Source organism: Rhincodon typus, chromosome 6 (assembly GCF_021869965.1).
Source record: "Rhincodon typus isolate 14 chromosome 6, sRhiTyp1.1, whole genome shotgun sequence".
Taxonomy (NCBI): Eukaryota; Metazoa; Chordata; class Chondrichthyes; order Orectolobiformes; family Rhincodontidae; genus Rhincodon; species Rhincodon typus.
The window spans coordinates 64,561,167-64,576,840 of record NC_063337.1 but is presented as its reverse complement, the minus strand read 5'-3'; the positions used below and the strand labels follow the sequence as shown (position 1 = coordinate 64,576,840).

The 15,674-nt window shown below is 41.4% G+C and overlaps 1 protein-coding gene across 8 annotated transcripts in view; it reads left to right on the top strand.

The window, feature by feature from the left end:
* Positions 1-12,724: 12,724 nt before the first annotated feature.
* The window catches only part of cfap410 (cilia and flagella associated protein 410), a 57,218-nt gene continuing 54,268 nt past the window's right edge, over positions 12,725-15,674 (top strand). For 2 of the 8 annotated variants that reach the window (XM_048597686.1, XM_048597687.1), the window contains exon 1: positions 12,736-12,840. In XM_048597686.1, coding sequence (XP_048453643.1) covers positions 12,767-12,840 — 74 coding nt within the window. In that variant the 5' untranslated portion in view covers positions 12,736-12,766. Of the gene's footprint in view, positions 12,841-12,882; positions 12,976-15,674 lie in introns of those variants that run through there. The other 6 variants (XM_048597689.1, XM_048597693.1, XM_048597688.1 and 3 more) reach the window with 6 other exon arrangements.

Sequence of the window (15,674 nt, the reverse complement as noted above, 5' to 3'; positions counted from 1 at the left end):
TTGGCCTGCTGTGTTCATCCAGCCCTGCACCTTGTTGTCTCAGGTCCACAGGGGATGCCAATTCCCTAGCCCTGCATTCATCCCTGCAACATCTGGACAACAAGGACATCTACATTAGACTCCTGCTCATCGACTCCAGTTACACCATCAATACCATTATTCCCTCCAGACTGACCACAAAATGGCATGGTGGCTCAGTGGTTAGCTCTGCTGCCTCACAGCACCAGGGACCCAGGTTCGATTCCACCCATGGGCGACTGTCTGTGTGGAGTTTGCATACTCTCCTTGTGTCTTTCTAACTTAAAATAATGTTAATGTTGATCTTGCCTAGTGCACATCTTGTGTGGTGTAACCTATATGCCTCACTCTGACCAAGTTTTTTTTCACCCTATGATCTGTATGCCCTTGCTTACTGTGATCTATCTATACTGCTGGCAAACAAAGCTTTTCACTGCACTTAGGTACATGTAACAATAAATGAAATGAAATGAGATGAAATCAAACCAAATCAAATGATTGTGGAACCAGTCTTTACCAAAATTTGCTCTGGCGTCCAACCCTTGAGTTTGCATAAGACCTCAGACAGGCTGAGAACTAAACCGAGGAACGACAACAGATTAAGAGTACAATTTCAGTTCTGGTCTTATATGTGAAGCAACTGATTCATTTACCACAAATTATAGTAAAAGGCTTGTACCCAGGCTTGATGGTTGAGCAAGATTCAACTTGATTGACTCAACATTTTTTAATTAGAAAATGGCTGCCTGAGTGAAGTCCTATTTAAATACCCAGAAATTTATCACACAGGTCTAGGGACTATCAAAAGAGTCAAGATCACCTTACGTGTTGACCAAGAAGCAATTCCCTGATTCTGAAAGGCCTACCCAGTGGCACTTGCCTTATGCACAAAAGTAGAGGCAGAAACCAGAAAGCTGGAAAACAAAGGATTCATCAAACCAGTAACAGTTTGCAGAATAGGCAGCATGGTCTTTCCAATTCTGAAGCCTGATGGATTGCTTGATCTTTGCAGGGGTTTTAAACAAATGGTAAATCACTTTTTGTAACTGGATTAATATGCAATCCCTCTCATCAAGGACTTTTATGCAAAACTGGTGGGGGTTGGGACTGTCCTTCATGAAGCTGAACATGAGCAATGCATACCTACAATTGTGACCAGATGAGGATTGGATGCTACAATTATTAACCATAAGAGTATGCATTAATATAGAAGACTGGCTTTTGGGGTATCATCAGCCTGTGCCATTTTCCAATGGACAATGGAGAATATTTTACAAGGTCTACCCCAGATTGCTATTTATCTGGATGATGTGCCAATAACCAGGAAGACCAATAAAGACCATTTTAGAGAACTTGGGCATAGTGTTCAAATATTTCTCCAAGGTAGGAGTACACCTTAGGAGGAAAGAAATTTGTGTTTCAGGCACCCCAAGTGATGTACTTGGACTACAGAGCCGACAAAACTCAGGTTACGCCCATTGGAAGATAAAGTGAGGATAATCAAAGGTACCCTGGCTCCCATGTTTGTACCAGAACTTAGGTCTTTCCTCGGTTTGATAAATTATTACAAGACACTCATATGTAAACCAGCCTCCATCCTGGCATCCTTACATCTGCTATTGAAAAAGGGTCAGCCTTAGAAATGATCTCGTAGCCAAAACATAGTCTTTAGGGAAATGAAGAAGCAGCTGTCATCATCTAAGGAGACGGCACACTATGATTTCAAGTAAGATGTGATGTTGACATGCCATGCCTCCCTGTATGGAATCAGGGTAATACTGGCTCACTGGTGGCCCGACGGAGAAGAACGCCCGATAGTGTGTGCTTTCTAGACTTTGGCTGATACTGATCGAAGATGCGCCCAGATGGAGAAGGAATGGTTGACGGTCATCTTTGGTGTGAGAAAGCTCTGTCGATAACCTTATGGATGTAAATTTGTTATAGTGACAGACCACAAACCCGTGCTCTGGCTACTTAAAGAGGACAGGGTTGTGCTGCCCATAGCTTCAGGTTGAATGCAGTAGTTGGCTCTTATTTTGAGTGTGTGAAATTATAGGTTGGAACGTCATCCAGGAGGCCAAGTGGCAAATGCAGATGCTTGGATACACCAACAGTTGTGCGGCCAGTAGAACAGTCCGTTCTGGGGTTGTAAACTTTCTTGACACATTTCCAGTTACCACTGATGATATCAGACCTGTGGGTACAAAAAGATCCGGTCCTGGCAAAACTAAAACAGCTGGTAGTGTTTGGGTCACAAAAGGGCTATCACAACTGAAAGTGAAAGCTTTCTGGACTTAGCAAGACCAGATCACCACAGAGGATGGCATATTATTATGAGGAGCAAAAGTGAGTTTCTTGAGAAAAAGGCCACTGCCAGATACTGGCTGAACTCCACCAAGGTCATTCAGGGATTTCCAAAATTAAGATGTTGGCAAGAATTTTTATGTCTGGTATGCTGGCAGAGCCGTGCTGATGGGTCAGTGCCAGCAAGGACAAAGATTGCTGCCAGCAGCTCCATCACATTCATGTGAATGACTGGGTAAACCCTAAACTTGATTATATGTCGAATATGCCAGTCCTTTCATGGACTCTATGTTTTTAGCCATTATGCTCGTCCTTTCAAAGTGTTGATTGGGCATAGCATTCATTTGTCAAACACAGGGATGACGACTGAAAAGTTGTGAGCATCTTTTGCAATATATGGACTCCCAGAGGTGTTAGTCACGGACAATGGGCCATCATTTACCAGCAGGGAATTTGAGTATTTTCTAAAGTCAAATGGCATTAGGCAGGTAAAGACAGCTCCATATCATTCATTGTCCAATGGTCTGGTGGAAAGAGCAGTCCAAACTTTGAAGGCAGGCTTAAAGAAGCAGCCTACAGATTCACTCGATGCCAAACTGTCCCGGTTCCTATTTGATTATAAGACCGCCCCTCATGCAATGAAAGGGACAACTCCAGCAGAGCTGCTAACTAGCTGTGTCTGTGTGACATGTACTATGCACATGTAAATAAAGGGTGACTTGGTGACAGGATACTGGCCTTTGTGGAGTTATTTCACAATTCACCTTATTTATGCCCCGTGTGATTTTATAAATCTCTATCAGGTCACGCCTTCTACACTCCAGGGAAAAAAAGTCCCAGCCTATCCAGCCTCTCCTCATAACTCAAACCTTCAATGGTGGCTGGGCTTCAGTGCCAAGGACCCAGGTTTGATTCCAGCCTCAGGCAACTATGTGAAGTTTGTACTTTCTCCCTGCATCTGCGTGGGTTTTCTCTGGGTGCTCCAGTTTCTTCCCACAGTCCAAAGATGTGTAGGTTGGGCAGATTGGCCAAGCTAAACTGCCCATAGTGTCCGGGGATGAGCAGGCTAGGTGAATGAGTCATGGGAAATGCACAGTTACAGCATAGGGTTGGAGGCTGGGCTGGGTGGAATGCTCTTTAGAGGGTGGGTGTGAACTCGATGGCTGAACGGCCTGCTTCCACATTGTAGGGATTCTACGATTCCAGTCACGGTAATATCCTTGTAAATATTTTTTGCATTCTTTCCAATTTCAAAATATTCTTAGAAGGCTGACCAAAATTGTATGCAGGATGCCAAATTTGGCCTCACCAAGGTATTTTACAGCCATAACATGACATTCCAACTCCTGAAGAAAACCACGCAAAATACTTTCTTCACCTCCCTGTCTACCTGTGACGCCACTTTCAAGAACAGAGGAAATTAGGAGTGGGAGTAGGCAATTTAGTCCTTCAAGCCCGCTCCGCCATTTAACATGATCATGCTGATCTTTTCCTGGTCTCAACTCCACTTTCCTACTTGCTCCTGTTTTTCATCTGTAGCTGTGTACCTTGCACACCGAGGTCTCTCTGTTCAACAACACACCTCAGGGCCTTACTCTGTGTAACTCCTGCCCTAGTTTGTCTGACCAATGTGCAACACTTTGCATCTATCTGAATCAAACTCCATCTGCCATTCCTCGACCTAGTGAGCCGGTTGATCAAGATCCCTCCCCAGAACATTACCTGGGTCTCGGGAATGGCAGACTGTTACTCCAAATTCATGTGTTCGTATATTTCTGTAGTAGGTCACTTTATTTTGTAAGGTGCAAGATGATAAGTAAAATTAAGATTACTTTAAATCCCTTATTTTTAATATGTGTCTCTGTATAGGAATATTTTACTTTGGCATTACTCTTCAGTTTAGGTGACATTCCCTATTTATACATTATATGATTATTGTATGGCTAAATTTACCATAATAGCATGTTTTTACCCTTCCCAAAAGGCTGGTGAAGTTTTAAAAATTTGAAACCCACTGCAAATGCTTTAACATTTCCTTTAATCACAATGAGTTTAAGTTTGGCTAAGTAACCTGCTCTTGAAAGATGTTTAACTGATTCTATTGATGAGTCTCCATCATTCAGATTTTGACAAGCACTTAAATTGGGACCGTGTCAGGCTGGGATTTTCAAAGCTCAGGAAATGTCTCTCCCAATGTAAGTTGGGAAGGTCTCAAATCCGGCAGTGAAAAGATTTTGCAGCACTTCTTGTGGGCCAGGAATAGCAGGAACATTTCCATTCTAACTCTAATATCTGACATCTTCTGTCTTTGTCACAACCACCCCACAACTAACTGAAACCAGCTCAAAAGTCTACCCCTTCTTCTAACTTTTGGCTAAAACTCCCACCCAACCCCACAATCTCTCCCTCGCTCCCTGCCATGCTACGTACCAATTCTAATATCCAACAAACCCTGATCCTCTCTGATATTGTAGCGTTTTATCATGGACATTTCTGACCAAAAGCACAATCTGGTCGGATGGAAAATGGAATAAAGCAATTTTAATGTGATCCCTGCCTTTAAGTTTGACCAATTCTCTGCCATCCTGAAATTTCCTGGTTTACTGCTGTGCAAATGCACCCCTGCTACCTTTCTGTCTCCCCTTAAATATTTGGGCATTTGTGTGGTCTGACCTGTTACTTTGCCATTTCATAATTTCTTTTCTTTCCATTCCTGATATTTTTAGTTTCAAAAAAAAGTTAAAACATTATACTAGACAACGAGGTGCAGAGCTGGATGAACACAGCAGGCCAAGCAGCATCATAGGAGCAGAAAGGCTGACGTTTCGGGCCTACACCCTTTTTCAGAAATGATAATATCAGGTTTGCTACTTGACAAATCTTGGCAAAGTCCAATATGCTTTACTGTTAAAAGTATCATTCATTTTACTGAATCAATAGAGGATTTACCTTTTAAAACACATTGCTTTTAAAGCACTTTTATGTCCTTGGTAGCCCAATTCTCAATTTGAAAAAGGGACAAGAATGGCCCTTAAATCTCTCCTTTTGCCATTGTGTAACTGAATGGTGTGAGGTATGCAGGAAAATCCTTTGACCATTGTCCTGCCTGTCCCTAGAGGAAGGCAGCATACTGCTTGCAGCAGTGAAGGGGTGATCAAGAGCTCTATGCCATAGCCTAAAATGTGTTCTGTTCTTCTGTGATGGAAACGTACTATGCCATGAGACCACCCAAAACATTCAAGTCCTTAAGATACAAAAGGCTGTGTTGCCTAGCCCTTGTGCTGCTGTCTTCTCACTAGAATGCTGAATTTATGAAACTGAGGGAGAGTACCAAATTTATTTTGGGTCAATCTTCAGTTGCTGTTCTAGGGAATATTCAAACCTTACCCATAGATCAGAAACATGGGTGCACCTTGCTTTGTCCAGTTGAAATGGGTGGCTTCTCCCTCGTCAGCCACAAATAATTTTATAATGCTTGTATCATTTTATAACCGATCTTATTTATGAAGAAAAATAAAGCTAGTTTATTTTTCATATTTCGAGCTCATTTACAAACATTAAATAGTTGAAGTGCTGGTTCATAACAAAGAAATTGCTATTTATGTTAACACCTAAGTGCTTAGCATGGTCATGTAAAATTCCTTTGTCCACCTGCTCGCTGTAGGGTTTAATATGTGTATTTGTGTATTTAGTATCTGCAGAAAAATGACAATGTAGATTATTAAATTTGCATGCATTAATATTATAAACAGTCATTTTGATGTGCCTTAATTTTTGCACTAAAAGTGCTGATTCTCAATAATACCCATTTGTAGAGTTCATAGGTAAATGTAAGAAAATATGCAAAGAGTAATAATTATTTACCAGTAAAAAAGTGAATAGTTCATATCATATCACAAACCACAAGGGTATTTTCTGTAAGGTGTTATTAACAATGTTGAACAGGTCTAGTCTGAACAAGTATAAATGCATCTTATGCACAATTGAGATTTGCCAAGTAAGGCAGAGCATTAGTACAAACAGAAAACAAGGAGTGTTCACCTTACTGGCAATGCAATTTACAGTGTATTTTCATTTCTCCCCCATCTTCCTACTAAGTATTAACTCTTGCTTGGTAGAATTCTGCAATTCAATTTTCAGTACTGCACCTTTGGAAGCATCCTTTGCATTTAACAGCAAAACTGATTTTTGTTAGGCTGTTGAAGGGAACCACCTAATCAACCTGATCACTGAAAACTTAAGCAAAGAGATAGTTTTAGAAAGCACCTCACGAGAGATGGAAGAAGCAAATTCTAGAATTTCAGGCATAGGAGGAGGGTGATATTTGTTGCTTGTGCTCATGCGTATCCTCAGCATTTTGACAATGAGAATGGGTGAAATTTGTATTGGACAAGATAGTTTGATCTACTTTGAATCAACTCAGCTTGCAGAACTCTCTAGAACTTCATCTTCATCTAATGATGGGCAGCATGGAAATTATTCACAAGTAGAGTCAAGTTTGGATAGTCACAGGAACTCTTTATTCTCTTGAATTGACAAATGATAAGACATTTCATTAGATTTGTACCAACTCATTTCATCTGTGATGGTATTGAATGGTGGGGCAAGCTCAAGGGTTTGATGGCCTATTCCTGCTCCTATTTCTTATTATCTGAATGGTCTTGAATCACATAAAAGTTACAATAAAGAAGGAGATCATCCGGTTCATTTTGTCATAGAGATGTACAGCACAGAAACTGACCCTTCAGTCCAACTCGTCCATAGCCACTAGATATCCCAAATTAATCTAGTCCCATTTGCCATCATTTTGCCTATATTCTTTCAAATCCTTCATGTCTGCCTTTACTTGGCAGAAGGAGGATGCAAGTACAGAATTCAAGAAGATAGACTGAAGTTCTTGAGCAGATAGATATAAGAAGTGAGGAGTTATTGGAGGTTTTGGTAAATTTAAGAGTGAACAAATCCCCAGGTCCAGATGAACTGTACCCAAGGCTGTTGTGGGAGAAATACTGGCCCTAACCTAAATTTTCAAACTGTGTCTATCATGGGGCAAGTGCCAAAAAACTGGAGTACAATTAATATGATTGCACTTTATATGAAAGGTGGCAAAGATAGACCAGAGATCTATAGTCCAGTGAGTCTAAGATCAGTGGTGGGAATCGATTGGTGAAATCATAAAGGAGAAAATCAATCTCCATTTAGAGAGGTAAGGTTTGATCAGGGATTACCAGCATGGCTTTGTCACAAGGAAATCTGGTAGGATTTTTCGAGGAGGTGATCAAGTATATGAATGAGGGTAGGGCAGTTGACATAGTTTATATGGTATTCAGCAAGGCCTTTGACAAGGTCCCACATGGGAATATGATAAAGAAAATAAAAGCTCATGGGATCCAGAGTAACTTGGTAAATTGGATCCAAAATTGGCTTAGTGAGAGGAGACAGAGGATGGTAGAAGGCTGAAGGTGCAATATTCATCAATGATGTAGATGAGAATGTGGAAGGATGATAAGTAAGTTTGAATGACACAAAGACTAGACAGGTTTTGATAGAGAGGAGGAAGGTGTTAGGTTACAGGAGAATATAAACAAACAGGTCAGATGGGCACATCAATGGCTGATGGAATTTAGCCCTGATAAAAGTGAGGTCATGCACTTTGGAAAAAGGAATATGACAAATATGAATGGATGGCAGGACACCAGGAAGCTCAGAGGAACAGAGGGATTTTGGGTTACTTTCCACAAATCCCTGAGAGTAGTAGGACAAGTTAATAGGGTACTTAAGAAGGTGTTTGTGATGCTGGCTGTTATCAGTCATGATGTGGAGGTGTTGGACTGGGGCAGACGAGGCCAGAAAGGTTTGGAGGGATATGAGCCCGTAGCAGGCAGGTGGGAATAGTTCAGTTTAGGATTATGTTCTGCATGGACAGCTTGGACCAAAAGCTCGGTTTCTGTCCTGTATAACCCTATGACTCTATGCCACTAGGTTATAGTCCAACAGGTTTATTAGAAATCACAAGCTTTCGGAGCGCTGCTCCTTCACTTCACTTCATCTGACGAGGAGCAGCGCTCTGAAAGCTAGAGATTTCAAATAAACCTTTTGGACTATAACCTAGTTTTGTGTGACTTCTGACCTTTATCAGTCATCGTATAGATTATGAGGTCAGTTTGGAGCTGTTTGGTTGGCCACAGCTGGAGTGCGATGTGCAGTTTTGGTCACCACATGACAGGAAGGATGTGACTGCACTGGAGGGGATGCAGAGGAAATTCACTGGGTTGATGCCCGGGCTGGAGCATTTCAGCTAGGATGAGAGGCTGAGTAAGTTCGGATCGTTTTCTTTGGAGCGGACAAGGTTGAGGGGGGGTACCTGATAGAGGTATATAAGATTATGAAGGATATGGACACGGTGAATAAAAAGCAACTGTTCTCCTTAGTTGAAAGGTCAATAACAAGACGTCTTAATTTTAAAATTAAAGGCAGGAGCTTCATAGAATTTTTGAGGAAATTATTTTTCACCCAGAGGGTTTAATGGGGCTGAAATGCATTGCCTGGGAGGATGGTTGAGGTGGAAACCTCACAACCTTGAAAACGTACTTGGAGGAGCACTTGAAGTGTCATAACATTCAAGACTATTGCTGGAAAGTGGGACACCTGTAACTAGTACTACATTTTTGGTGGTACAGACATGATGGGCTGAAGGGCCTCCTCTGTACTGTCTGATCTACAATTATAGAGTCACAAAGTCATACAGCATGGAAATAGATTCTTTGGTCCAACTCGTTTGCGCCAACCAGACATCCCAATCTAACCTAGTCCCATTTGCCAACATTTGATCTGTATCCCTCAAAACCCTGTCTTCTAAATATTGTAATTGTACCCGCTTCCAACACCTCCTCTGGCAGCTCGTTCCATACATGCACCACGCTCTGCGTGAAAAAGCTGCTCCTCAGGTCTTTTTTAAATCTTTCCCCTCTCACCTTAAAACTATACTCTCTAGTTTTGAGTTCCCCTACTCTGTGAAGAAGACCTATCCATACCCATCATGATTTTATAAACCTTGATAAGGTCAACCGTCAGCCTCCAACACTCCAATGAATAAAGCCCCATCTCATAGAAACAGGACCAGTCAGGATAAATGCAGAAAGGTTTTTCCCAATGATCAGAGATTCCAGAACCAGGTGGTCATAGGATATGGATAGGCCACATAGAATTTTCTTTAGTAATAATCCTGTGGAATTCTCTGTCATAGAATGTGGTTGAGGTCAAAGTATTGACTGTTTTCAAGAAAAAATACAGATCTTTGGCCGAAAAGGATCAACAGGTAGGAGAAAGTGGGAATGGGATACTAAGTTGGATAATCAGCCATGATTGTTCTAAGTGTTGGACTAGACTCAAAAGGTCCAACGGCCTACCTCTGCTCCTAATTTCAATGTTTCAATGATAATTGAACCTAATCAAAGCAACTAGAGTTCACCAATAATATTGGTTCCCAAATTGGATGGGTCAACTAGACCCAACTAACTAGATTATAGAGAAATGAACGCAGTCATAATGACAAATTTGTGCCCAGTTCCATGGTTGAAAGACTGCATTGATAGGAATCACAGTACATTATTCCTTTCTAAGAATGATCTATTGAAGGAGTAATGGTACTGACATCAAGGACTAAGGACTTCTGTTATAGTAAATAGGTACCAATTTGGGTCAAAGAATGCCCCAGCTACATTTCAGAGGTTTATGAATAAAGTAGTAGTTGTTTTTTGTAATGGTTTAGTTTATTTATTTGATGTTATAACATATAGTAGCACATGGGAAAAGCATTTAAGACAAGTAGAAAACCTGTTTAAGCAATTACAGTTGTCTGGCTGAGTAATAAATTTAGCCAAAACTGAATTTCGAAAACAAGACTAACTTAACTGGGATATATTGTAGGAAAAGAACAAGTGCTACCAAAGACAGTGAAAGTGTAAGTTCTAATAGAAATCATAATAAATCAAATTAAATCCAATCAAATCCCTGTTCCTAAACGTAAGTGAACCATCAAAGACATGTACCATTCCATTCCCCGCCTCATTTTGGTACATCAGACCATAAGGCTGTGTTCCTTCTACCAGCTTATAAGCAGAAATTACAGCATGGAAATCTGGTACAGAAAGTAATATCATGCTGATCTGAGGTAATGGATGAGCTCCTGTGTGACTGCTTGGAGCCGGTGGACTGGTCCATATTCAAGAACTCAGCGGCCAACCTAAATGAGAATTCCACTACCGTCACAGACTTCATTAGTAAGTGTGGAGAGGATTGCATGCCAAAGAAGTTAATCCAAGTGCTCACCAACTGGAAACCACAGATGAACCAGGAGATCCACTTTCTATTCATGTTCAGGTCTGAGGTGTTCAAGTCGGGTGACCATACAGGAAATCTAGGTACAATCTTCACAAAGCCATCAGGGACGTCAAGAGACAATTCCAATCTAAACTAGAGTCCCAGACTAACCACACAAATACACATTGATTATGGCAAGGCTTAGATGATAAAATGGGCTACAAAGCAAGTAGAATCGCTGACAACAATGCATCCCTCCCAGATAAGCTCAAATCACTCTATGCTCATTTTGAATAGAAGATCAGTGAAATGATGTCACCTGCCCTGACAACCTCGGGTGCACCTGTATCCACAGTCACCACCCACACTGATGGCAGATCAGCCTTCTTGAGAGGGAACCCACAGAAAGCAACTAGCCTGGATGGATTCCAAAGCATTCAGACCCCGTGCAAATCAGCTGACAGGAATATTCACATCTTTAACATCTCCTTACTCAATGTGAGGTTCCTACCTGCTTCAAGAAGACCACTAGCATCCCAGTGCCAAAGAAAAATCAGACAACATGCCTTAATGACTACCACCCAGTGGCTTTGACATCCATTATAATGAAGTGCTTTGAGAGGTTAGTAATGGCACACACCAACTTCAGCCTTCCCGATTGCCTTGATCCACTACAATTCACCTCCTGTTGCAATAGATCCATGGCAGACACCATCTCCCGGGACCTATACTCATCCCTGGAACATCTGAATAACAAGGACACCTATGTCAGACTCTTATTTATTGACTTTAGCTCCATTTTCAACACCGTAATTCCAACCAAATTCATCTCCAAACTCCAAGACCTAGGACTGTGCTCCCCCTCTGCAACTGAATCCTTGACTACCTGACCTGCAGACCACAATCAGTAAGGATAGGTGCCAGCACCTCCTCCACGATAGTCCTCAACACCGGTTTCCCAAAGGCTGCATACTCAGCCCCTTACTATAATACATGCACGATTATGTGAAATTCAGTCCTAACTCCACTTACAAATTTACTGATGACATCTTTCAAATAATGACGGGTGGCTCTCAAACAACGATGAAACAGAGTACAGGAAAGAGACAGAGATCTTAGTGGTATGGTGTAATGATAACAATCTCTCCCTCATTGTCAGCAAAATGAAGAAGCTGGTCATCGACTCCAGGAAGTAGAGTGGAGGACATGCCCTAGTCTGTATCAACGGTGATGAGGCAGAGATGATCAAGAGCTTCAAATTCCCAGGAGTAAACATCACCAACAATCTGTCCTGGTCCTTCCATGTTGACTCTATGGTCAAGAAAGCACAGCAATGGCTCCATGTCTTCAGAAGACTAAAGAAATTTGGCATTTCCACAATGACTCTTACCAATTTTTACAGATGCAGCATAGAAAGAATCCTATTCAAATGCATCACAGCTTGGTATAACAACTGCTCACTGCAAGAAATTACAAGAATTTTGAACACAGACCAGTTCATCAGGAAAACCAGCCTTTCTTCCATTGACTCCACCTATACTTCCTGCTGCCTTGGGAAAGCAGCCAACATATTCAAAGACCCCTCCTACCCCGGTTATACTCTCCTCCACTCTATTCCATCTGGCAGAAGATACAAAAGTTTGAAAACACATACCAATAGATTCAAGAACAGCTTCTTCCCAGCTGTTAACAGACTTATGAATGGACCTCTCATATATTAGAATTGATCTTTAGCTGCACCCTCACTGTAGCCGTAACACTACATTCTGCATTCTGTTTTCTTACCCTGATGTACTAACGGAAGGTATGATTTGTCTGGATGGCACGCAAAACAATACTTGTCACTATCTCGGCACATCTGTATATAATAGATAAAATCAAATCAAAATGGGAAGTCTATTTAAACATTCTGCAGTGTTCCTATTTATTTAATCATCTGCTCAATGCTTGACCCTTTTTAACACCATTTATCATGTCACTTTAACAACCTGTTCCACACGCCACGATTTCCTTTGACACTTTACTGTCGCCGCCTTTTAATTCGTTACGTCTTCCCTGCGCCTTTATCGGCTATGCCCCGCCCCTTTAAGAGACGGCCAATTGCCATAGTGACGCCGCCATCATGCTCAGTAAGAAGTTGGTTTTGTCGCGGGCTCGGGCTCCAGATTTGGATACAGTCCGGAGACTGAACCTCTGGTCAGTGGTCAGTGGTCAGTGGTCAGTGGTCAGTGGTCAGGGGTGAGGGAATGAGAATGAGAATGAGAATGAGAATACGAATACGACGACACGACAAGACCAGACCAGACCCTGCCACGCCTATTGCTAACGTCGGTAACTAGAATGATCACTGGCGATAGCCAGTGTGACCTTGGTCTGTAACGTTAACAATCCTGCAGTAACTTATGTAGCCCGTGAATAACTATCATAAATCCAGGGGAAGTTGTGTGATCTGAGTACAACTAGGGTTTAACTGTTAATGTCAGCCAAGAGCTGGTGTAATCTTGGCTAGTACCCTGCCTAACTCGTCAATAATTAAAGTAGCTTGCTGCTAACTATTATCCTGTACTGCAGTTAGTCATATGGTCATAACTAGCATTAGGACCTGCTAGTAAACTGCAGTCTAATTATTAGACTCAGTAACAGAGCCTGCTTGACTAATCCAAATGGAATTTTCTGATTGAAGTAACAGGGTTTGTGAAGGAAATGTGAAGAAAGTGGTCTTGTGTGAATTTGGAGAGGACCTCTGTCAAATGATGGATTCTTTAACAAAATGGTGAAAGCTCAATCAGCTTTGATAAAATATTGATTTAAAGACCAATCCAGTGAGTCTTGCTGAAAGGGTATTTATCACACTGCAGAATGGGAGACTGTGCAAGTGGCAGACTTTATTCTTATTCAAGCAATAACTGGTTAATGTAGGGAGAGGGCCAAAGATCTTTCCCAAATCTGGCTTCAATGTGAGAACCCAGTCGTTCTTTTAATCTACAACTCAGATTGGAAGAGAGATCAATGACACACACTGGTTTTTACAGTGAAATGCAACATTTTTGTACATTGTGTTACAGTAATCACATACAGTGTGGTCACTGTGTCCTTGCCCCTTATTCCATACACCCAATCCTGTGAAACACCTAATCAATGATGGGCTTTCCTGTGGATAGCCCCAGGTTCCCATGATTTCATGGTGTAACAGGCATTGTAATTGCCAGACCTTGGGATCTTTCTATGCATCCTATTAATTCCCATGCCAAAGTTAGTGATTATACTCCTTCGGGTCTGTTCCCAGACTTGCTTATCTCCATGGACTGCTTGAATTCTGTCACTCATTTGTATTCCATGTGCTATCCCTATCAAAATCTGTATTCCTCATATATTTTCTACTGTCCCAAATAAAAGATGTTGGTTTTAACTAACAGCTATAAGATTTGTAGTATTAATTTCCCAGAATAGTTAGTTGTACTTCTTTAACTAATAAATTGCAAACAATCTATTTCATTCAGGACGAGCTAGGTATCCTTTTAGATATAAGGAAAGCGTTTCCTGAGGCAGATTAACTTTCACATCTATGTTTAAATGTTTTTCCATAATGCTTCTATTATATTTTGGTTGTATATGTGTATCTATATTATGTTGAAATCTATCTCTACGATTATCTGAAGAATCTTTAACTAGAACCTATTTCTTAATATTGTGCATAACTTCAAAGAAACAACTGATTGCTACAAAATAACTTCAGCTGATTGTTTTCATAGCTGTTTAATGTGTTAGGCTGACTGGTTCATGGAGTGAGATTTACACCCCTTGTTTTAACTGGCGCTGTTCACCTAATGGGGCAACATCTTTTCATTAATGGGGCTGGAATCATTTCTCATATTTAATGAACTTGTGTCTATCCTTAGATACCCTCTTATCAAACTGTCTTGTAGGGCCTCCTGTTTGCCTTGGAGTAGCCCTGTTCAAAGGTACCATTATGTTTCACTTAAATGCTGGAGTAGGCTGTTTTAATTCTGTTTATCCCTTGTTGGCCATTTTGTGTCTTTCAACATGGGCAGCCCTTACGCTTGCCATTAAAGATTAAAGCTATCTGATTAGTTGCTTCTGCTATTTCTTTTCTTCCAACCTTCAATGGTCCACTAGGGTCACATCCCCCGACCTGGCCATGATTTAGCAACATGCTGTACTTCGTCTAGTCTTTCTCACACTTTCTCTGAGCCATCTCGGAATCATTCACTGTTTACGACACAGAGGGAGGTCATTCAGCCTGTCATGTCCACACCAATTCTCTTGGAGCTTTTACCAATATCACATTCTTGCTTTCTCCCTATCACCCTGCACATTGTTTCTTTTCTGTTGATGATCCAAATTTCTGTTGAAAGCTTAAATCGAAACTATGCCCCCAGGCAGTGCATGAAAATGTTTCTCCTCTGTCGCCATTGAGCTTCTGATAAATTACTTTAAATCTGTGCTCTCTAGTTCCATCAATGGGAATAGTTTCTCCTGATCCACTCTGTCCAGGCTCCTCATGCTTACAAACACATCAATCAAATGACAATGACGGGCCAGGTGGTTGACAGTGAGGAAGAAGGGCTGAGGTTGCAGGAGGATGTAAATGGATTGGTCAGATGGGAAAATCCAGTGGCAGAAAGAATTTAACCCTGATAAGTGTGAGGTGATGCACTTTGGAAAAAGGGACAGTTAGTGAATGGCTGGATACTAGAAGCTCAGGGACAGAGGGATCTTGGGGTGTTTGTCCACAGATCCCTGAAGGTGGCAGAGCAGGTTAATAGGGTAGTTAAGAAGGCATATGGGACACTTGCCTCTGTCAGTTGAGACAAAGATTATAAGAACAGGCAGATTAATCTGGAGATATACAATTAATCTATCTCTACTGTGTACAGATCTGCTCTCCACACTATCTGAAGATGTGATTGCATTAGAGGGGGTGCAGAGGAGATTCACCAGGATTTTGCCTGGAATGGAGCACTTCAATTATGAAGAGAGGCTGAATAAGAGGCTTGGATGAAAAGTCA